This window comes from Anopheles merus, chromosome 3L (assembly GCF_017562075.2).
Source record: "Anopheles merus strain MAF chromosome 3L, AmerM5.1, whole genome shotgun sequence".
Taxonomy (NCBI): Eukaryota; Metazoa; Arthropoda; class Insecta; order Diptera; family Culicidae; genus Anopheles; species Anopheles merus.
This window is the reverse complement of record NC_054085.1, coordinates 26704166-26728989: the sequence shown is the minus strand read 5'-3', so window position 1 is coordinate 26728989 and position 24824 is coordinate 26704166. Positions and strand designations below refer to the sequence as shown.

General features: G+C 41.8%; 1 protein-coding gene across 10 annotated transcripts in view; it reads right to left on the bottom strand.

Annotated features, from left to right (window-relative positions):
- Positions 1-327: 327 nt before the first annotated feature.
- The window catches only part of LOC121598823, a 128153-nt gene continuing 103656 nt past the window's right edge, over positions 328-24824 (bottom strand). For 6 of the 10 annotated variants that reach the window (XM_041926121.1, XM_041926120.1, XM_041926123.1 and 3 more), the window contains exons 3-8: positions 22510-22706; positions 22210-22381; positions 21264-21369; positions 18374-18555; positions 4314-4439; positions 328-3302 (exon numbers count right to left, since the gene is read on the bottom strand). In XM_041926121.1, coding sequence (XP_041782055.1) covers positions 3181-3302; positions 4314-4439; positions 18374-18555; positions 21264-21369; positions 22210-22381; positions 22510-22706 — 905 coding nt within the window. In that variant the 3' untranslated portion in view covers positions 328-3180. Of the gene's footprint in view, positions 3303-3730; positions 3803-4313; positions 4440-18373; positions 18556-21263; positions 21370-22209; positions 22382-22509; positions 22707-24824 lie in introns of all 10 variants that reach the window. The other 4 variants (XM_041926127.1, XM_041926129.1, XM_041926130.1 and 1 more) reach the window with 4 other exon arrangements.

Sequence of the window (24824 nt, the reverse complement as noted above, 5' to 3'; positions counted from 1 at the left end):
GTTAATGGGCCTGCTTGGCGAGCTGAAGAAGAATAATGTGGGAAAGACATTTGCCGCTTGCTTGCCCAGTCAACTATGTCTCTTTGCTTTTACGCACGGTTACGCTTTCCTGTCCGGGTCCGTGTGCTTATTGGTGGTATTGATTGGTTCGAATGTGTTTTTTTTTATTCCTGTGCTTGGTTCGGTTCGCTCTTTGCGCGTTTCCGGTGTTTCCTTTCGCTTTGTTGACTGCTATCGTAGCTTTTATTCTTTGAATTGTTCTTAGAACTTGTTTTTTTTGTTTTGACGAGCGTTCGAATTGAGCTACACAATTCTTCTTTTTTTTTCTTCCCATGTGCCATTGCATTGTTTCGTTTGCCAACAGTTTAATAAATTTTAGTTGTTTTCCTGGTAGTTGTGCTTGTTTCAGCGCGCTTTTTGTATCTAAACGAAGCAAAATATAGAAACTAAACCATGCAAGCTTCCACCAGCATACACTAACACTGACACTGTTTTCTTCATCTTACCGCTTTTAAAGTGTTTTTGGTTTATGCTGTTGAAATGATGAATCTATTCGTTTTGTTTCTAAAACAAATCTATAGCCTTCATTTAGACGTAACCGTAAAAGCAACACCCGACATGTTATACGCTTGTTTCTTACTAGATTTTCTTCTTCTTCTTCTTCTTCTTCTTCTTCTTCTTCTTCTTCTTCTTGTAGTTTTCTTTTCTATACATTGGACGTACAAGCTTCGTTCATTTCGCAAACGCTTTTTCTGTGCGTTTGGTTAGATTGGCTGTGTAGTTTTTTTCTTTTCTATTTCATTGACGTTGTGTTTTGCTTCTCCTCGCCTTTACGAGTTTAAAGGGGGAGCGTGATGTAGAACAGTTATTAGATTTTTTTTCCTTTTTTACCTTTCTATTAGCAGTATAGCTTTTCACTGTTCACAGTTGAACGGTCAAACTATGCTGTATGTTGAAAGATTTGGTAATCTGCTCGGGATGGTTGCTGATTAAATGTATCCGTTTTCCTTCTGTAGTTTGTTTTTTCTTCTCCCTTAAATTGTCATTTCCCCTCAAATCCTCTTCAATAAACCAGTGCATTTCAATAGAAGTGTGAAATTGTTTCCCAACTCTGCTTCTTTACTCTCGCCTTTCCCATATCTTTACTTGCCACAGTTTCGTTTGACGAAACGTGATCAAAAGTACGTTTGGTTTGTTTTATTTCTTAAAAAAAAAACACTATTTGCAATATACATATATTGTATATCTATACTATACGAGTTGTGCTGTAGTTTTCATTTGCTCAAATCTGCCCAACTTACTCCCCCCTGCCAGTATGTGCGGAACTGGTTGTTTGTGTTTACTTGCTTAGGTTTCTGCTTCCCTTTTTTATTTTTTTATGCATACATTGTTTTTTCTTCTTCTCCTTCTTCTTCGTCTTCTTCTTCAAGTGTTCATAAGGCATCAAATTTTTCCATGCATGCACCATTCACACAAAGTTTCTCCATTCACTCGCACACCGATTGCACACGCACTTCGCACGTGTGATTGTATTGCAAAAAACACAATCACAAGGTTCCCTCTTTAGCTCCCTATTCACAATTGGTTGTATAAAATAGCTGTGTTTGTGTGTGTGTGTGTCTGTCTGTCAGTAATGTTCTCCTTATCGTTTATCTCTTTCGTAGGGATTTGGGGTTTGGGGGTTGTGTTTTGAGGATAATGGCTTAATCTTTACAGTGCAATGGTTTGAGTTCCGCGTTCGATTGCCTCTTGCTGCGGCTGCTTAAGAGTTAAATTTCCTATCGGTTTGTTCGTCGTTCGATTTGCAATCGAACCGGTGCCGAAAACGCCATCCTCTTTGTGTGGACGACAGCAAGTTAAATATCTAAGTTTTTGTTTTTTTGTTTTCTGTTGTTACTTGAAATATCGACTCGATCATATGCATAAGAACTTTTTACAGCTTTTCTTTTCTTTCCGCTCTCTATCTCTCTTTCTCTATCGCTCTCTGTATATTTTCATACACCGACGCGTTCAATCCGGATGTTTGAAAGTTTGAAGAAGATTTATGATGAACCAAATAGTACAAAAGCTGTTAAACATTGCTCTAAGTATCGAAAAAATAAGATGCTTTCAAATACGAACCAAGGCAACAGCGGTTCCTGTTGGAAACCAACGAGGCAATGGAAACCCAAGCAAACTTCATGGTCTGGCGCCTAAATTTATGCAATCCATTCATAAAATTGCCTTTTTACGTATTTGTTAACAACTTATCAATCGTGTTTTGCCATATTAAAAGGGCTGCAGTGAAAAATGGAGTACGGGACATCGTTGAAGTAGGTGTTTGGTTTGTGTGTATGTATAAACGTTAGTTTAATTCCTGATCAGTACCGTTTTGTTTGTGTTGAGAATTGAAATAGAACAAAAAATATTTAAAAACATCTCTACTTTCCCATTTCGAAACAGGAAAAACTATTAAACCTCTTAGTAAGTTTGCTAAACATGAATGACGAAAAAAATGGATTCCAACTTTTTGGATAATTTTAATTTTGGTTCCCCAAATCATTCTCAGTTTTGTGTGTTTGTTAAACGTTGATGACTCTGCTTGTTGGTAACTTAGTTTGCTTAGGTCTTTGAACTGATCTGCATAGTTGACAGCTTTATATTGTGAAACGAGTTTCAAACTGGTTTAAACTCTTCCATCGAGATTGTACTTAAAAATAGAGACATTGCAACACAAGCGTAACCTATCGCTTTCCCTAGAACATTCATTGGTTGCAACGAGTAAGTTTAAAAGCTTGCACTCATATTAAACTAAACGAATAACTACGACTGAGGGTTGTATGACACACTTCGGTACTTTAATAGTTCCATCGTTCTAACTTACCAGCCTACACGCACATTTAGCAGCTTTGGAGTTTGGACTATCACGTTGACGAATTGCGCGCACATACACTTACAAATACACACAGACACACATACGTACTCGGATGTAAACCTACCTCTGTGGCTTGGTTTTTTTTCTTTCGTTTGACTGTAATAAAATAGAACACAACAGAACAACAAAAACCGACCGGCTGGGCGCCAGAATGGTAGCAGCACGATCTAATGGATGGTAGCCAACCGCCCTGCTTAGCTGTGTATGAAGTTAAGGTGCAGCCGGCGGTTCCGGATCTCGACGTCGGTGTACTGCTTCAAGCTCATCTACAAGAGCGTTGTGGTGAAGATGAGTAAAATCGTCACAACGGTCGCCAGCACGCTTGTGGTCGTTCGTAGCGGCACCGGAAGACTGCTGCTAGCGCCGTTCGTTTCGGTCGCGTTAAAGCCTGCATAGCACGGGAAGGAGATGAAAGTAGAAGAAAAAAAAAAGGACGGTTTAGAATCACGAAAGCAGTGAATAGTAAAACAGAAAATCATATAGATCAATCACAAAATATAGGTCCAAACAAACTAAATGTAATAAAATAATATAAAAACGATTAGCATATGTTAAAAAGGTGAAGGGAAATAAAAGAAAAACACATGCCTGACGTTTCAGACAAACCGTTGCTTATCTTCAAATAGATTTGAGACTATTTAGGCGTAATAGTTAGTCTAGTTTAGTGTTCGAAGTAGTGGTATTACTCAGTACAGCAATTTAACCTGCCCAAAGCTCATCCGTGAGTCGGTTGGTCCCGCGCGCGCAGTTCGGCGACGACCATTGCGAAAATAAGTGACACTAAAACTATCTTAACTATAATATTTTCGAATCTACCAATACTGTAGCCAATACCGGTCGTTTCGTTGCCCGCACTTCCGCTGGATACGATCGGGGGGCTGTCGGGATCTGAATGACGCAACGACGAATGTTTAAGGGAATTTAGAAAAAAGAAACATATTCATTGGATATTCTGTATCGTTGATGGTTTTTAAAACTAAAATGAATTTGCTTTGCTCTAAAGCTTGATGGCCTTTTTACGTTTACCAATCGTTATGGTGAGCTTTAATGTGGTCATTGAAATGGAACTAAAGCCGTTGAGCGTGATGGTGAATACGTTTTAATACGTTTTCTTTCCTCACAAACAATCGCAACATCGAAATTGCACAATGAATAGATGAAAACCATAAAGCCGAGGGTAATGAAAATCAAGCGATGTTAACATAACAAACAAAAGAAAAAAGATTTAACCAATTCACCTACTGCCATTTTCAGCAGGTTTGAAATGCAAATGTGTACGAACAAAAAGCACAACTAAACAGTGAAACCAAAAGGAAGCTTTCACCACAAACAACGAAACGAAGAAGTCGGAAAATGGAGCATCCCGGCAGCGGCAGGCCTGCCTGAGCGAGTGCCTTACCCTTCTTCTGTAGGTTTTCCGGTGCCGCTTGCAGCATTTCGACCGTCGTCGTGGTCGCCACCGTAGTGGTAGTGGTTTTGAGATGCGATTCTGGAAGCGGTTTATTGTTAGATTTAGTTTTGCGCGCTTTAAAGGAAAGAGGTGGAATTGTTAGAAAGAAGAAAAGAGGAGGAAGAAGAAGAAGAAGAAGTACCGGTTGTGATAAGAAAGGAAAGATGAGAAGAAGGGGAAGAGGGGGTGGATGGTGGTCGTGGTGTCGATACGAGGGCCACGGGGGTGGATTTGCGGGGATGTGCGTGTGAGCGAGAACGAGAAAGAATGCGTTAGTGGATGGAAAGATGAGTAGAAAATGTTAGTTAGATTAGGTTCTAGATGGTTGTGATGTTTTATGTTAGCGAAAAGCACAGATAGTAAGGATAGAGAAGGGAAGGAAAGCAAATAGAAATTATCTACACAGTAGAAAACGCTACCAGTTTAAGCTTATTTCATGCTTGCAGGTGGGCCAAAGGTGTTGTGAGGGTTCAATTTTTATATATTAAGTTATCTGAATCATGCAACAATGTAACAATGTGTGTCTGTCAGTCTAGAATGTTGCGTGTAGAATGTAGAGTGCAGTGTAGAATGTCTAGAAAATTGCGTTGCAAGAACTGTCTAGCTCTTGATATTAATCTCTTTCTTAAATGATATGCTAGAGATTAAAAGTGCTTCAGCGTTTCTCGAAAAACGCATTAAATCCTAATAAAATCCTTACGAAAAATTGTGCAACAATACGCTATGTTGGATTTCTTGGATGTTGGCGCCGAAATGTATGCAATATACTTTACATATCGTGCATAATTATGTGTATTAAGTTGCTCACAGCAAACTAGGTTGTTGTTATTCCAGAAAACAAAGATTTCTTTTCTATTTTTGAGATCTCAAAATCGTGATTAACTGCCTAAGAATGTAATCGTTGTAATGTATATATTTATTGATGCATCACAGGTTGACAAATTTGAATTAATTATAGAATTATTTACCACTGTACTCTAATATAACCTCTAATTTTTTTTTGAATGATCTTTTAACTTCTTAACATTCATTGGAAAAGATAGAATAGCGCAATAAAACCATTTCAACGCCCCTGTAAAAGCTACATTCACTATTGTGAAGAACATAATCCAATAAAATGAAAGCCATTGTGGGAGGACAGTTTGCATCGCAGAAACCAAAACCGTTTCGTTAGTTTGTTAGCGTTGTTTTGTGTGTTAATAAAACGCACCACCATTCCCGGTCGGTTTATGCTCACCGATCAAAAGGAAGGAATATTTATTGCTTCAAAGAAAGCATAATCACAATAAACGGCCACCGGCCGGCGAATGAAAGAACCTCGGGTAATGGTTCCGAGCGCGTTTATGGACAATGAGCATTATCTCATCTGCTTCTCAATCTGCAAATCTTAAGCAGAACATTGCTGCTGGATAGCGCTGGATCACGGGCAGGAATGGGGATCGGGCCTTTAGCAACATTATTTACTGATTTACTACGAACGTTAACAAAGCACTCGAATAGAATGCACTTTTGCACAAGGAGGACAGAAGTGGGACAGAAAGGTAGTGAGTGTGTGTGTGTGTGAATGAGAGAGAGAGAGAATGGGCAAATGAGCATAATGAGGCTGATGCTGGAATTGCATTTGATTGTATATATCCCGCTCGACCCAGGTCTGAGACCTTTGGGTTGTTTCCCATCGAGGAAGAAACAATTCTAACGGTACCAAGATCCCATTATCTTAATTAGTCCCATTTCCTCATTATCTTCTGTGGCGTTCGGTACAGCAGCTTATATTGCACTTGGCGCATTGTTTCAAGCGGGAGAGGGAGCGTTGCGAGATTATGGTACAGTTCTTCTTTTTCCCCGCCCTGTTGTTGATCACATTCTTTGATCGTATTCTTCGGCTCGTCGTGGTGGGTGAGGAATAAAAAAAAACGGAAATAAAAGTGGGATCACTGCTTTATTGCTGGTTGAAATTGATTTCTAGATTGTTTTCTATCATTATGCTTTTGCTGCTGTGGTCCTGTCAGCCAGACGAGTTTTGATGAGCTGAAGCTTAAGCTGTTCCGTGAATCATCGCTCGAAGCTGTAGCAGACGTTCTGTGGGCGAGCAGTTAGGTGTGTGGATTATGTCGACGTAGTTGCAAAAGACTGATGAACAATTAAAATTTGAGATTTGATAGCATTCATCGTACAAAATCGAGCATTGATTGTTTGGTGTTGGTGAATATCAACTGTTTTAGTTGACTATCTTGGATCTTCTTAGTGCATAAACGATTAAGTGAATTTTGAAACTTAAGGAAAAGTTTAATACTATGTTTTGTATAATTTGCACTATATTTGTCATTTTAATAACTTTTTTTTGTTTGTTTAATGATTTATTTTCTACTTAGATAACGTTTTAGAACAATATTTTTGAGAGCATATGCTTCCTTTTGTTCGATATTGTATAATGCCTAAATGTATGCATTTTATCAACAACTTTGTTTTAGGTGTAGTTTAGATTGCGTTCGTAGGTATTTAATTACGATTTTAAGATTTTAACAATACAAAATACATTATATTTATATAGAAAACAAACTTTTCAACAGCAAAATGTTATGTATGCAATAACAAACTAGTTTGCTGAGTGCAACCTGATACACATGTTAATGCCCGATATGTTGAGTAAATTGCATACAGTTAGGCGAGTGTTTAGTAGCAAATCCAATATTTTGGAAGGATAAAAGAATCTGATGTAGTCGATTGAAAGGTTTGTTTTAATATAATTAACTAAATCTCAGGATAAAAGACATTCAAGAGGATATGCGCTGCATCTAGTACACATAAAAGCGCTTGTTTTTCATGTATTCTAAGATACAAATCATTCTCACACTTTATTCAAAAAGCGTGTAAACAGTGTTAAGTAGTTTACACTCATCGTGACGCCTTTTAAAAGAGAACAACAACATAATATTCTTTTTCATGCGTAAATTTTCATTTCAAAGAGATTAACAGTGAGAGAATCGCAAAGGCATAAAGATACCTATTATACCATTTCTAGCATAAAGCCCATCAAAACAAAGCGTTAAAAGCGGCTGTTGCTGCTGCGCCATTTTCAACACACTCTCACGCCAATGGTAACATTTTGTGTGGTATCAGCGCATCAACCTGGAAGAAAAACAACCTTTTACTGCTCCAGCGCTACTCCATTTTCCATGTTTGTCCACTATCAAGCCGCTCAATCATCATCATCAGCATCATCACCATCAGCCGGTCTCGTCATTAGCCTACTCGGAGCAAATGTTGTGTTTTCCTCTTAAGCACCTTCATTTTGTGTGTGCGTGTGTGTGTGTGTTTTTTTTCTCTTCTCTTCTGTTCAGATTCGTTGCCGATTTCCATTTTCCCGTTCTCGAACCGTTCTGAGCGAAGTAAACGAGGTGGCAACATTCCTACATTGATAATGTGTTTGATACGAGGATTGCTCCACCCGGATGCTTTCATTTCTCGGAAATGGAACGGAATACACGCACCGTGCAGGAAAGAAAGGTGTGGGTAGCAGAGAGGCTGTCCGCTCCCAAAGGAGACATAACTGGGCTGAGCGAAATCTGCTACCAAAAGTGTCTGAACGGAGGGAGGGGAAATCAATTCCATCGGATAAGGCGAATTTTATTGGTTTGGATGGGTTTTTTTTCGTTGCTGTTTTTGTTTGCGCGCTTCTCTCTTATCGAAGCACTAAGCGTTGGCAGTGGAGGGAGGGTATTTCTTTTCAGACGATTCCCTAATGTCCAGATGGTCTTTAAGATTTTGCTGAATAGCGGCCCTCTTTGCGACGACGGTGGCAGTTAAATAGACCGACCGATGGATCATCTAGCAGAAGGCGAGACGTGCATCAGGGGTTCGTCTTGGTGGTCGTGTGTTTGAGTTAAGGATTGGTCGACTAGCGCTGGTTGGCTAGGTATTGTTTTACGGTTCCGGTTCTCAGTGCCGGAAGCTGCCGGAAAGGCTGAGCTAATCTGCCGCCGCTGAAGGCGCTGTTTACTTTGGGATACAGTGAGGAACTTTCTCGTTTCCGTTCGGCAACGGAAGGATTATTTCACATCATTGCTTGCGGAACGTTCTGGGGCCACATAAAAGAAATGAACTATTCCAAGAATCGATGACGAAGGCTGGCAGCTCAGCATCCGGGTGTTTCTAATTGCTTTCCTCTGTATCCTGCTGTGGCAAAACCCTCAAATATGCACGTGTTGGGGATCATTCATCTCGACTCGTGTATGACAGGTGTGCGTGTTGTACATACTCCCGATTTAGTGGACACATTTGAGCCAGTTGCTCCAAAGATAGAGAGAGAGCCGCACATGTCAAACTGCCCATTTGATACGCAAACAATGGCTAAAGAGCAGCCGAGGCGGACCCGCTCGGTAAAGTCTGGACGGAAAGCGCTGGCGTCGACGGCACTGTCAGCGACAGCGAGCCTTAAGTCTTAAGGAGACGGGCGTGAAGGAAGCTAATTGAAAACAACTGGTGCGATTGAATCTTCACCCACAAGGTCCGTGCTAATGCCAAGACAATATAAGACCTCGTTGGACGTACTACTCCAAAGGGCCTTAAAGTTTTGTCTCGGTGCATTTGTAGGTACAGGTCGGAGGTAGCAGCCACGCACTCGGCTAATTCCAGCTCGTCTCCAACAATTACTGCGCGGAGCCGTACGATACCCGGTCACGTATCTGCGAAGGGCCACATTTGCATGTTGCCGCGGCTGACGGCTCGCAATGAGCTCATGAGACGTCGCTGATGATGATGATGCGTTCGAGTTCAGTGTCGCAACACGGCCCACGCACTCGACACCGGCCACCGATCGAATCGGATGTCCATTAAAGGAATCGTGGCTGCACAGGAAGTGATCATCATTGTGTGTACGGACACCACGGTCAAAGCCCTGCCGTACCCGTCGTACGGCCACGGTGACAGTTGAGCCTTTTGCGGGAGCGAACCGGTATGCTCTTGCACACACGATGCGCACACGAGCCCCGGAATTGACTGCGACGTCTCAATTAATCATTTCGCTTGCCTGAACCGCCGCACACAAACATCGGGAGGAAGTGTGCGCCCGATTGGCGTGTGCGTAGGTTTCACGACATGAAGTCATCTTCCCGGCATCAGAGCGGACGGTCGAGTGTGTCTGTGTGTTGTGCGCTGATAAATGGCTTTTCCTTCCCACACCGAAATGGGGTGCTCTGTGGTGAAAAATACACCACGCTTCACCTGGAAGTACATCGTTTCTTTGCGCGAGTCCAATGTCCTGTCCTGTCCGGTGCACTCCAACGAGTTTGTGTCGCGCGTTTAGAGTTAATGCTTCTCAGTCACACCCACACAAAAGCAGCAGGGAAAGGTTACCCGATATGATGATTAACTCGCTGTCATCTTTCATCGGACAGCAAACAGAGGGGATGCATTATACGTATGGGGATCGGGGCTTCACATCGGTTGACATACATCTTCGGCACCAAAGTGGACATCTCCGGTGGCTCCGGTGGCGGGCGAAAGATGTCTAATCAGTGCCGTGGGGCTCATGTTGCACGTTCGTTAGCGTGTTTGGTCGGTTGGATAAATTGAAATCCGATAAGTGACGTACGGGGGTGCCGTGTCGGCCACTGTCAATCGTGGTACGCTTTCATGCGTGAGCCCTAGTTTGTCCTTTGACGTGTTTAGATGGCAGAGAAGATTTGTGGCACAATGACAATTTGTTCAGGTTTGGCAAGGAATCGTTTGTGCTGTACATGCCCTGTTTTTTCACTTCAATCGCATAGTTATTACATTTAATTGTATTTCTGTTGTTGATTGTGCTCAAATAGAATTCATCCACTTTTTGTTAGGTAACCAAACATATGGTTATATATTTGTATAATATTTGCATACCTTTTGGCGTTAAATGTGCCTAGAGTGCGTAAACAGAATCAAAAGCATACACATTGCATACCCTTAGGCGATTTTTCAGACCAGTTAGGGTAAAATCGTACACTAAAAACCATTAAAGGAAATTAAAATGTACGGAATTTAGCAATTGGTTTATTTATTGTTGCTTTCAACATTTCTGAACTTTTGATTAATTTAGAGTAAAAAAATGAATGAAACTAAAAACCTCATAGATGTCTGCAAGGATTAAACTTTCGTTGGTCGTAAATATTTATTCGTTTATACACGAAAGTAAACGTAGTGAGTCACTTTTTTGGTAGCAATTTTTTTCTTGTCCTCCGGACGGTAAACCACCATCTGGTCACGTTGCAGCTGGCAGAACGTGCAACTCGCATCGCTCAATTAGTTGCGATTGACAACAACCTTTTGCGCTTGCAGTGGCGGCTGGCGTAAAAGCTAGCCTGCCCGCTGAACCTCCTGACAGTGACACTGACTGATTTTGTCGTGTCCAAAATGGCGCACGGTGTCACTGGCGCTGGCAGATCCGCCGTCGGTCCGTTGTTGTTGACCAGCGAGCCAGAAGCATCAGATTTGCTTCCATTAATTATATAAAACTCCCCCTTCCCTCCCCCACAGTTGTTCCGTCATGTGAAACCAGCTGCTGAATAAAAAATAAAAAAATGAATAAAAAAAAACACATTGTATGCTTTGAAAACTGTACGGGACCTTTTTTCTTTCTTTCGGCAGGAGCTTCAATTCCAACGCGTCAAACGGTGTATGCATAGCCTTAATGAGGTGGGCAACAATTTTGGCAAACGGAATGGCTTGGTGCTTTTTTATCTTCTTCTTCTTCGTCTAACACACATACACACGCATAGTCGAAAACAGAAAGAAAGCCTTGACGGACACCATGATGAGCTCATTGGACGTCGCGGCGCTCGCTTTCATTTACTAGAATGGATCGGGGGTAATTCATTAAATAAATTATCATCATCATGATCTGAAACGTTACAAAGGGGGCTGACATCCTACTCATTTATTCATTTCGTCCCGCTTTCTGCGGTCCTCTTGGGTTTGTGTGTGTGTTATTGTGCCGGTTAGTGGGCAAGGCTCCAGGGCAGCAAAAAAAACGGAAACCGTCCTCCAAAAACACCTTCCTTTCCATCAGTCCGTTTGGTAATGGTAATCACTACGGTTATGGTTGAGTTTTATTACACACCGTTTTAGAAAACTAAGGTTTTTGTTTTCTTCGCTAGCGAAGCTTCAGTGTGAAAGGTTCAACTTTCTTTGCCATTTTAGCACGCGTCTTTTCGTGTCAAAAAGGGATAGATATTTACATTGCGCATCGGGTGTAGAAACGGCCCTATCAAGCACCGCTCACATACAAAACCAAAGCAAACACGAGTGTCCGCAGTGTGCTGGTTAGTGTTGAGCCTATGGTTGTTTTTCTCTCTCTTTTCTTTCATTCCAGTGGTACTATGGTCGAAAAATGGGCCGCACCATTTGCGACCGGGTGAAATAGGCTGTGAACTGGTCGAGGATACGCAAAAAAAAAGCTTAATATTGGTACTAAATCCAACCACCCCTCTCCAGACGATGGTGTAAAAAGATAGTCGGCCGGCTGGACTACTGCTAACGGGCAAAATTGGTAGTGTCTCGCGCCCGCACCCAGAACCGCATTGGCATAATTAGTCCGTTAAGGCTGTAGTGTGGGCCGAGAACTAAATAACAAACAACAGACAAAAAAACAAACAACGGAACAGCAAACTATTTCCTCCACTGCAGGGGCTTACGGTTAAGGGTCAGCATGGTTGAGTGGACAGTGTTTGTAGAGAAATGAAGTGCGGCAACCATTAACGGTTCCGATAGGGTAGGATAAAGAACCATGGTACTGCTGGGGGCTGCAGGGAGCAATGCTTTGCGTACGGCACCCGGGCGCTGAGTGTTTGCAGTTGAAAATTAATTTATTAGAACGGTATAAGCTGTCCTGTTATCATTTAATGCACTTCAATTGAGCGTTTTTCGGAGTTTGTCACTAGAGCATTTGTTTTGGGGACTTTATCATTGGTATGATGTACTTTTCAAGTAAAACTATAATTTGCATGCTGTAACACACATTTTGTCACGAAAATTGCATACATTTAGGCGTAATAGTGGATATTTTTTAGGATTTATATTGATAGCCTAAAGCAGAGTTACAATCACAAATATTATATTACAACTATAATTAAAGTATTAGGAACGAAATTTGACCGATCGTAATGTAAAAAATAAGTCAAATTCTCGAAAACAATAATAATAAAATTGTTCATATATTAAACAAAAATCATTAATATTCAAGAGCTTCAATGCTTATAGTAAAATATTAATTGAATATTTGTAGTGAGTGGCGAGTTGATGACTATACCAAGACACAGACTCAATGTTTTTCCAGTGAAATGATTTTATTAATCTACATATTGCATACTGTCAGGCGCAAAATTGGCTGTCGATGTGTTATTTTTACACAAACTCTATAAATGAAAAAAAAAAACAGTTTATTGCCGAAAATTTGACAATTCACCCCGTTGATTTCATTGAGCATTTTACATTATAAAAATAAGTATTTCCAAAAACATTCTACAACGCGATAACAACCCGTGCAATATTTGCCAGAGGAAAAAGAGTAACGGTATGCTTCCTAGAACAATAATTTCGATTTTGCTCTTAAAGGTGAAAAGAATCAACAACAATTCTACCACACCGTCCTTTACCTTTGGTCCCAACAAATGCCAAACAGTACCAGCCGGGAGAATTGCAGACGAGAACGCCCCTAATTGAGATAAGTAGTGATGAATGTTTTAATTAGCCACTGTTGTTAAGTCCTTGAAACTGACGCCCGCCTTGCCATGCCACGCGGGCCTGTGCCCTCGGTTGTTATCGTCCCTTCGGTTGTGTTTTTCAGATTGTGTTTTGGTTTTTAATTTTCACTCCAGCCTCATCCTCCGCTTGCGAATGGGCTTGCTTTTATTATTTTATATTTTCCTCCTCCTTATTTCTTTACTCATTTCTTTCCTCCTTGTTTGTGTGTCTGTTTTTTTTTGTTGCTTATTACTGCACCCCAAGTGCAAATGAGAAGCGGGCGGGCGGTGTGAGTGTGGGTGAGAAAATTTTCATTTTGACATGGTGTGGAAAGTGCAACCGCCGGCCTCAACCTACCGGGTGGCAGGGTGCGCTAATTAACTTTCCCGGCAAAACCGGGCTGCCTCACCACCGCCCGGCAGCATCATCGGGAAGAAAACAATTTCCATTTCATCTGCCTGCAAGTGGGGCTGCTATTTTTCTTCACCTCCGACCAGCGAGGCCTCAAGCAGTGCTGGACGTTGAGCGTCTTGGCGGTTGAAGCTCGGGAGGGTTTTTTTTCGCTTCAACACCACCCACTGGCCAGTTGAGGCTTTTTCGGAAGGAGATTCTTAGAAAAACATAACTTCAAATGTTACAACGAAACGAAAATGGAAACTTTTCAACAGCAACCGTTGCGCTACAAAACAACGCACTCTTGTGTTTGTGCCCTCTTGCAATGTGGTGAAAATTGGAGAAATGGCTTGACCAAACTTGACCGCTGGCAGAGAAGCGAGCTCAGACAAAGATAAAGGAGTTGGAAACAATAATTCACCTCTGTGCTTGTTTCTCAAATAGGAAGCCTGAACCGAGCGAAACTGTGGTGCGTGGTTTTGTACTCGAAGGTGTATTTTTCTTGGCACAAAAAGCAACCGCGCTAAGAACGTTTGTGCGTAGCGTAGCAGCCTGAAGGGGCTTGAAAACTCACTTGCTCTGAAAATAAGGAGCAGTGTGAAACATTTATAATTTTGCTTTTCTTCTTCAGCTTTCACTCCTTTTCTCTTGTCGGATCACGTACCAGATCTTCACCGTATGGTCAGCCATCCGCTTGAACTGGACACCAAACGCGTGATGGTTTCAACTAGCCTGCACTGGCTCTCAGCGTTGGTAAGGCTCTCCTGCCCGCTCTACCCTTAGCGTTGTGGTGAAATTTTCATTTTCTACTCGCACCGTTGTCGGGTAATGAGATGAGGAAGGAAAGTGGTAAGGCCAAACCGCCTGTCGGATCCTTTTTCGCAACGAGCTGCAAGACGTCTGTTGGAAATATCTGTAATTACGTTTTTTAGCCCTTCCCTGTTTGCTTCCGCACGCCAGACAGTGTGGGGGGGAAGGACAACGCAGCGCACAGGACCCGTTGCAATGTGATCCGTTTGCAAAATGGTTGCGGTGCAGTCTAGTGCACGTGAGCGAAAATTGCAAACCGCGTAAAGTGGAGGCATTTTGCGCGCAAGACAGCGAGTGAGCAGAAATTATCAGCCTTGGATGGGAATGGGGCAAACTGCTCAATTGGGAACTGTCATCTAGCGCTCCACCATGGCAGCGGGATGACAAATGAGTTTGGTGGGAAAGTAATTTGCAGCTGTGCAGCGTGCAGCAAACTTGTGCAGTGAAGCACATGGTTTTTCATACTTCCCGTACTACGGTGGCAGGTTTTTCCAAGAATGTTTGCATGTTTTTCGCAGCGGTGAACTTTTGCAAGTAGTTTGATAACCGTTGCACGTTAGCAATGTAAACGGCAAGAAGTCTTTAATAGAACTTGTCATAATGGTGCATCGCGAGATGGCGCCTGAAGGTATGCAATCTATAATTTCATGGTTGATTTGACAAAATTATTGCATTACGTTTAAAACTTGTCAATGAATTATTTTTTGGAAGATTTTCAACTCAAAACAGCTTTACTGACTAGATAAATTCAAAAATAATTACCATGATAAATCGTCTTACCGTTTGCATATCTTTAGGCGAATAAATATATCGTTTTAATGGTGCATTGCGAGATGGCAGCCTGAAGGCATGTAATTCGTATGTTTTGTTCGATGCTACAAAAGTATTGCGTTATGATTAAAATTAGAGTATCAATTATTTGTTCGAGGGGATTCCACATTTAGAGCCTTTACTGACCAGATAAACTTAAAAATAAATCTTGACATAATAAAATATTTTTTATATTGCATATCTTTAGGCGAATAGTTATATAGCAGAGGTTCTTTTCTAGAAACTAACGGATGGTAAAAAAAATATATTTCAATAACCTTCGATCCTTTCCAGTTCAACAGATACATAAAGCATTGCATCAACCAAATCTATTTGCCCTACGTTGCATCATAAAAATCTCGTTAAAAAGAAATTTAAGAATTCTGCAGAAAATCCACCCATCCGATATGACGAGCCCGGCAAAGAACAGTTCTTGCAACAGTCGCTAACAAAAGCGAAACGTGACACTCAAGTACCTCCATCTCCGAGTACGCATTATCTCGCTGTCTGCAACATTTGGCATTTTGATCCCGACCGGTCCCCAAACTAATAGGGTCGCCAGATTTTGTAACCCCACGCCCCAGCCCCCTGGTTTCGCTTGATTGGGAGGCGAACGGAGATCATTGTTTTTAAATTAGCTATTCCGGCTGCTTTCGTCGCTGCACCTTCCCTACACCGCACAACTGGTCATCTCACTCACCCAGTGCACATCAACCAAATCAGGATCATTTTCCATTGCTCACCGGTTTTCCCATTGGCTGTTATCTTTCGCCCGTTGCTTTCTTTGCGGCCTGGCCGGGGCTTTCTGGCTCGATACAATTGGCGATAAGCGAACGATTATGAAGCTGTGGGGGAGGTTTACGGGATGGTTTTTGTTTTGTTTCGTGTTGGCTCCAGGAGAGGAGCACCCGTGGCAACACGCTCAAGCTGTGTTTGTTTGCGCTGAATGATATTTCATCCTCATCATCGTCGTTTTTGCCCAACGCTTTGCTTTGTTTTCTCGACCATAAGCGACCTCCCCTTCCTTTGGTGCGTACCGTAGCCACAGTGGGAAGTGGAAAACGTGCCCTCAACGTTCATTAGTAAACATTGCGCTTGGGGCGAATTCCCCCCTTGCGGTGCGCTGGACCAGCGGTGGGCGAAACGACACAAAAACACGGAACACGGACGAAGAACGATGGAGCTCCTTCTTATTACTTTTTCCGTGGATAAAATATTACGATTCATTGGCTGCGGGTTGGGGGGGGCGGGTGAATTCAATGAAGGGAACAAAAAAGTTGGAATGATCGAGTGGAGTGAAGTATAAAGACGATTTTTGTTGTTGCTTGTCTTCGTATCGAAATAACAAGCTAGAAGCAGCAGACCGGTTGCTGCGGCAGCATATTGAAGCAATTGAAATAGAAAATGGTGCCCACCACACTGCTATTCTGGTACAAATGGCAGCAGTGTTAGAGAGAGAATGAGAGAGAAAAAGAGAAAGAGAGAGAGAGAGAGAGAGCAACAGGGAGAGAAAAAAAAACTAATTAAAACAAGACGCTACAGCATTACAGTTTTGCCGAGACGTTTTTGCGTCTGTGATTTCTTTCCTATTTCAAGCATTTCGTCATTACAAATCATCCATCCTCGTAAACTTTCCACCCAGCTTGTTTCATTTTCACTGGAACATGGTTTTTCTTCGCTTTCAAACGCTTCGCTTTGTCTGTGTGGCCTTTGAGGGCTGCAAAAAAAAAGAATACACACACACGGAAACACACGGTGACGGTTGAAGTTTCGTAAACACAAATCACTTCCAATCACCGATTCGGGATTTCTTTCTTCCGCGGGAACGATTTGACATCTGTTGACACTTTCGGGTTCCAGTGCAGGGATAGGTTTTTTTGGTAGGAAATACGGCAAGCACTGAGAGATTCTATTTACTGTCGGCACTGTTTGGATGGCGTGGAGATGTTGGAAGAGGGATTAAGGAAAATTTGTGTAGCAGATTATGGGGTACTTCAAGTCATACAAAGACAAAACGAAGGACGTTTGTTTTAACAAGCATTTCTGTAGATATTTTAAAATATAGATGAATATGTGTACCTACATTCAAAACTGTTTTAACTTGAGTTTGTAGAAACTAAAACGTTTTGAATTGTTATAAAAAAGGATTATTCTACATTGAAACTAATTTAATTATCGATTTACCCTGAAGGTATGCAATCGTCGTAACAAAACGCCTAAAATTCGATACTGTACACAACTCAATTAGATTATTAACAAGACATTCTCAAATTGAATGGTTGTTTCTGACCCGAAACGAAAAGAATACTCAACATGATTTTAAAATAAAAATAAATCTTTTAAACTTTTGTCAAATTTGTTAAGTAATATGAGCTGGCAGCTAAAATATAATAAAACATTGCCTTCGCTTGTTTACAGAAAACATAGTCGTTGTGATAGAAAATAAAATGAAATTATTCTTATGCTCTTCTCTTTACTTTTATCCCTCTCGATCTCGCCCTCTCTCTTTTTCTCTCGTTTTCTCTCTTTCCCTCTCTCTCTGTTTATCTGTGTTATTTTTCACTTCAGGCAGTTTCCTCCAGACGCACAAATCTTTATCTGCAAACAGCGTGCGAAGGACTTATCTGTGAAGCATGAAATTGATAACGCTATCGGCATCTGCCTGTTAGCACAGCTAGGAAAGAAAAATCAAACGCACAAGACGAACAAAAAGGAACGACACAAGGCGCGAGAACATGTACCAAATAACAAAAAAAAAGCTGGCAACGTTCCAAGACAGCTTGCCCCCGTAAAGAAACATGCGACAGGGGACACATGGAAGGTTAAAAGCTAACAGGACACAGGCATCAATCCTCGAGCAGCTCGAGTCAGACCGAAGCGTTTGACCTGCTGCTGCCGGCGTGCCGGTGCGCCCGGGAGGATCCTATCTCTCTGCCTTTCTTTTCACCAGCTGAATGTCAGCCTCGGTTGACTGCGGTTGAATGGTAATGACTTTTCAACCGGTGTCAAGTTTTGTTACGTTCAACGCGCCAGGTAGGGATGGGAAGCAGTGTACAGAAGGGTGAGTTTGTGTTTAGGTGACGCTGAAGACACTGACGCTGGTGGTAAGCGTGCGGTTGCAGCGAGCAAGTGAGCGAAGGGCGGTCATGCATATGGATCTCGTGCAAACAGCTTGCTTGTTGTGTCTTATGTTGGTGTGTGAGTGTGTGTGTGAGCGTTCGGGTGAAAGCGTTAAAGCTGACGGTGACGAGGCAAAAACATATATCCCCGCCGGGACTTACCGTAGTACGTCGTCGAGCGGCGTTTGTTGTAGTTCGTCTCCGGTATCGAGAGCAGACACTCGATCATGGCTGGCGATTCGAGCTGATCCTTTCGTATCCTGCCGCTGATGGACACGTTGTACAGCCCGTTCTCGCCCTGGACGGATTTGAGGTTTTCCGTCTCGAAGAGCTCGTAGTTGATGCTGTGGTAACGAGGGAGAAGAATGAGGCGAAGGTTTACTTAAAGGTTTTGTTTAACAGACTATAAGATGAGTGTTACTTTCCCATTACGGGGCATTAAAGGACGAGTTATGTTGCAAAAACTAGTGTTTTTATTCCCAGATATCGCCTAAAGGTATGCAATAGTTTGTAGTTTTTTAACTAAAGCTTATTCTAAACATCGAAAAATAAAACAAATTTTATAACGTAACGATCTTGACCTTTTTTCGAAAAGATTTTTTTGTTTCATGTATGGAAATAGTCTTTCAATGAAGCAACAAACAAAACAAAATATTGTGACGTTGTGGGACGATGTAGGTCACTTAAAGCGATTGTTAGTAGATTCAATTGTATTTTAGGCGTAGTACTAATACTGAAAAGTGTGAAATATATTTTTTGTTGTTGTTGAATTAACTATATTCTTCACAAGAACAACGATTTTATTGCTATAGGTTCTCAAAAGTAGTTCAAACGGTTATGATGCTGAAATTGCTTGTTGAAATACATCATTGCAGCATACCTTTAGGCGCTTAAACTGGTTGAATGTTGGGATACAGAAAAAAAAACTAAAACAAAAACATACTGATTCATTGTGATGTAAATCAGATTTAAAAGTGAATATTGAAATAATTATAGTCCAATGATCCCTCTTTTATCAAATCGCATTAAAACCACACCATCGCCGTTCGCTAACTACAACAAAGTAGCATGCAAATCGGCTTACTCATATTTGAATAGATGTTTTGCTCGCCCATAATGTAATCGCCGATAAAAACCCGAGCCTGCTCATTTGCAGTCCAATCAATCAGCAAACGGTACCGGTAGCGTCCGGCGTGGGATTAAGGGGCAGATGAAAAATGATCCCAAGCTCGCTCCCTCGGCTCGCTTGACCGCCACCAAGAGGCGTAGCATGAAAATCAAAATAATAAAAAAGCGTCCGCCCAGTATCTTTCCATCCCATCGCGGCCAGCTACGGCAGCATCGGTAAGCTTGATGTTTAACAGCATGTACGATTTATGGAAACCCGTGAAGGTTCCGGTGTACCGAAACATCCACCACCAGCCCCGAATAAATGGCCTTGCGGCTGGAATGGCTGGACGGTTAGAAGGTATTTTACTTCCCCCAGAAATATATTAATGCCCGGGCGTTTGATTATTGTTGAAGGGACCATTTCCTTAATCACCGGTGCCCACCAGGGCCACAACCCGGTGGAAATCGATGTCGATCGTAAACGCGAGGCCGGAGCAGATTTTCAGTGATTGAATTTCGTACACCAAGCGGTTCTGGGGAAGGTGATGGTGGTGCCAACACATGTATGTTCCCTTTGCGTCCCGGAGCATAGGGGATTTTTTTTTCGGTTGGCGCTTGTTATGGAGTAACAGCAGAAAAAAAACATAACGTTGGTTTGACCTTTGCCGGGGGCGATCTTTTATCATTTTTCAACCCCGCTACATCCGGGTAGTGCGGTGGTGTGGTTCGATTTTAACTCCAGCTGGACACAAATGACCGATGTGGTCAAGCGTAACCTTTTGCCCGTGATGGTAACCCGAGGTTGCAGGCAGGCGGAAAAATAACAACATATTTTTCCGTCCATTTTTTTCACTCTTTCTCTCTTTCTCTCTCTGTGGGATTTCATCTCGTTCAACGAAGGCTGGTTCGTTATTGGTTGTGCGTGTGTGCGTGCGGCTGCTTGTTATGGTACGGGGGACGGTGACCCGGCAGCCCGAGAGTTTGATTTATCATTCAACCTTAAAAATGCGCACCCCCACGACCGTTGGGCTGAGTGCAAATAGCGGAAGCGAACCCTTAACCCGTTCCCCATGACCTGGGAAGAGAGGTCCCGGCTGGTGCTGAACCGCGGACAGAGTGACAGGGGTTTGCAGTGCAAGTTGACATCATTATAGCAAAATGATTTATAAATGAAATGACGGCGAACATAAAATTTAGCTTCCGAAAGGCAAATGAAAAGTATACATTTAGGCGCCTTTTCTCGATTGCTTATTCAACTGCTTAAAAAAATGTACAATTTTTACTAGATGATTGCCAACCCCTGCACTACTGCGAACATCGGTTCGAACAGGGAGTAAATCAGATCAGATGAAGGGTGATGAAGGGACGGTAATGTGGGTGGAAAAATGAATTATGCAAATATTTTACTTATAATTTATTTCATAAATTAAACTGGGATGATACTTTGTGCCATCATCGCGCCGAAATCGTGTTAAATATTGCTACGGAATTGAACCAGAGGAAAAGTGGGAATGATTTCCTGTCCCATGGTCCACAGGTCGGCGCCACCGTGACCGGTTATGGGGTTTTTTGCTGCTGCGGGCGTGTGTGAAGGATTGCTCAATTGGAAAACATAATCGAACGGACAGCAAAGCTACCGGGAGCCCTTTTAACCTCACAAACATGACCCACGGTGAACGGTGCGTGGATGTGTGTATGTGTGTAGGACGAGCCCGTTTTTTGGGAGGTTCGATGGGTCCGATCACGTACTCGGTTGATTGGCGCAGTGAGAGATCCATTTTGTAAAGTGGAAGGCAAACGCGTGCCCCAATCAACTCAAGGTTATTTTTCGATTTTCTCTCGCAGGTGTACCATGAACCGAGAGGTGTAGCCCGGTGTTGTTAGTTTGGCGAGGGGGTTTGATTGTAACCGTAGAGAAAGGGAGCTAGATGCCTCTACTTACCGTATCTGGAGCTCTGGTAGCGGAGAAATGTCTCGTGCGTGGCAATCAACCGTGATGTAGCCGTCGCCATTCAGGTAGTAGCTTAGATCGAATTTACTCTCCCGCACTGGAAAGGAAGAGAGAATAAGCAAAACAGGTATTAGATAATGGTTCTGATATAACCGGAGCAGTAGAATAGAATACTTTGAGATCATATTCTATCACGATGGTTAGTTAAATTGAATATATTGTTCATTGCTTGATTTTTATGTACCAATATTAAGCTACAGCCGTTTAAATTTGTTCTTATGTGTTATATTTATTAAAAATGTGTAATCGAATGAAGCCAGGAATATAATTTGAATGTCACTATTTAATATTTGATTTAATTGGTTATAAGTGCCCAAGATTTGACACATTGCATACCTTTAGGCGTTAAAAATAATTTATGAAAGGAGTTTATTTAGACTTGCCTTCATCGACTGTAGCTAAATCTGACCTTGCTTGTCGATCAATGTGCTTATTTTATGTTATTTTATATATTTTTGTTTACGAATTACGTTCCAAAACTCCGCATTTGTTAAATATACCCAAAACATGGTTTTAAATTACATTATAGAAACAATTCAGGTTTGAAGCATTTCCATCGAAACTTTTCGCTCGATTTTAAAATATCATTTGGTTATTTGTAACGATAAATAAAATTTGAATGTTCTGACTATAACAAAATGAAAAAAAATCAATCATAATATCAAAATATCATTTGTAATATTGTTTGAGTGAAAAGGATTTAAAAAAATCCTATACCTTTACCTATATAAAAATATTAAAATTATTGTAATTACACTGAATCTGCTATTAGTGCAATCACTCACTTTAAATCCATAAAATACATACTTTTCGATACAATTGTACCAAAAAAAGCTAATTGAAACCCCCTTTTCGACGCAATTGCAGCTTCTCTTACCGATAATTTTCAGCTTCGCCGACTTCCTGTCGATGGACGCGTACGTTTGCACGATGCACATGTACTCGCCGGTAAAGTTGGCGAGCGGTTTGATGATCGCCATCGCCCGATGCTTGTGCAGATGCTCCTGCGACACGACGTAGCTGGTGTCGACACGGTTCTTAAAGGATTGCTGTTGCGGATTGGGTGATTGGGGCGGGTGACAAAAAAAAAATAGAAATAAAACAAGACACGTTTCATTTCCTGCTTGAAACATCTTCCTGCTAGGGTTTAAACCCAGCCGGTGGTGTATGTACTTACGAAGGGGAAAGGATTTTTCGACGGTATCCACTGGTAGACCGGTTGACCGTCCAGGAGCCATTTTAACACGAAACCCTTCTCGCTTTCGTCTACCTCGTACTCGCAGTCCAGTATTAGCGGGTCTGGCGTTTTGGAGGTCTGATCCAGCAGGTAGGTGGAGGGAACTTTCAGGTTGATGATTTTCACCGCCGAACACACTGTGCGAGAAAGAAAGAGAGATAAAAAACGTAACAATTAATGCATGTGATACAAATCGAATAAAGGACATGACGAAATAGCTTGTACTGGTGGCGCATTGGTTCGATAAGGGTAGCTTTAACGCAATTTAATTTCATCCTAAATACTATTCACTTTAAGGCATGAATTGTGGATGCGAAAATGAAAAGTGAAAATGTTTTTAAATGGCTTGCCTTCAATGTTTAATGCATTTTATTAGCGCGTCCACGTTTTGGGAAGGGCTGCTTATGCATTCATAAAAATGACTTGCTAATTCGTCGGTCTCGTGCATAAAATAAAATAATTTGCGAATTACAAACAAACAAATGGAGCAACAAAAAAAAGTATCCTATTTTCATTCACTGTTGCGCACCGTTTTCCTCGTTTTTTTTGCTTCACATTTTCTGTTTTCTACCTCCATCCTGTTTGTTGTAATTCGTCGCGCATTAGTGCGCGAATTTATTATTCATTTATTTATCAAATAAAACCCTGTCCTCCCATCCACCACTGCACCTTGACAGCCGACATCGTGCAGTCGCATTGGGTTTGATGTGTACGCTCAGTGTGGCGGGACACTTTTTTATCAATATGCTCAAAACCAGTTTGAGGTTCATGCAGTTTGAAATGCAAAACGGTACTACGTAAAAAAAAAAAACCGCTGATAACTCAACCCATTCCGGCGAGTTTCCTCGTGCTTGAAATATTCATTTCACACTCACGTTTATGCAAAAGGGCGGTAGGTAAGTAAAAAAAACGGAATACGCGGCACAGTGAGATGACTGTAGCGTGCATATACATATACATCTTTCTAAAACTCAAGGATCACGGATGACAAAATTCCCGCAACGCTTCTGCTTTTTTTTCCTCCAGGCCCTGCCGGATTGTTTTCCCACTTTTCCCACCTGCGAGCAGCAACTTTTGTGGGCGACGGTGACGTTTAATATTTTATTCATCCCGGTGCTTCGGAGAAAGCTCCGGAACCGCGCTTATCACGCTCACGGGGACAAATGTGCGGGACACAGTATGGAGAAAAATAAATAAAAGAAATGTTTGAAAACGTTGTTTCGCCATTCCTCGCGTTTGTTCCTTTCCACACTTTCATACACACACACAAACACATATATATATATATAGGTAGCCCGTGAGAATGGTAAAACCGTTCATTATTCACTTAGTGCATTAGAGACACGAAGTGCAATTTGCAGTTTGGTATAAGGGCGAGGGATTTTAAGAGGAGGGTTTGTGTTGTGTGGCCGGTTCCCCGGGGGGTGACAAAAGACACGGATAATGATTTCACAGTAGATTAGTACGTTTTTAGGTAGGGTTTTTTTAACCATTGCCAGAGGTTGATCTGTTAACTACACATCTACACATTTGCAGATTTAAGTTGCTGTAAAGGTTATAAATGTAAGTTTCAACGATTTTTTTTAAAGAACTGCATGCATCATTAAACTTTTGCATACCTTTAGGAGCTGGGAGTAATCCAAGTGTGCGCAGAGCCTGAAGGTTTGCAATAATGTTGTATTTTGTGTTTTTACAGCAATTCTCATTAAAAAAAGAGATTTTAACCAGGATAGGAAAATCTATTGCGAGAACTATGAATAAAAATTCTACACTTTATAAAAAAAATCATTCAAGAAAGTCTAATTGAACGCTCGATTTTAGTCGTTTTTAGGGAATAGCTGTTCGATGTGAAAAATAACAACGGAAGGAAAGCAAGTGTGAGCGAGTGCATACCGATTGCACACAGCTCATTCAATATAAATTGTTTCCAATTTCTCGTCTCTTCCCCAGCTCCACAGGCCATCCATTATTTGGCAGCCGATAGGTGGTGGATAGCTGTATTCATTTATTTTATCGTTTCGGGGAAGCAAGCGTTTGTTGGATTTGTTTTCCCACCCGGAGCGCTGGATGCTGGATGCAGTTTCTACTCCTTAGGGCCATGAATCATTCACTGCACCTACCATCAGCTGACCGACCGGTGGTAGTGTTAGTGGTTAGGAGTCGAGTTTCGATCCCAAACCGGTTATCTAAATGCATTGCCCTGAGCGATGCTGGGAAGGTTTATGGAGCGCTTTACTTCCCTTTCGCAAGCTTAT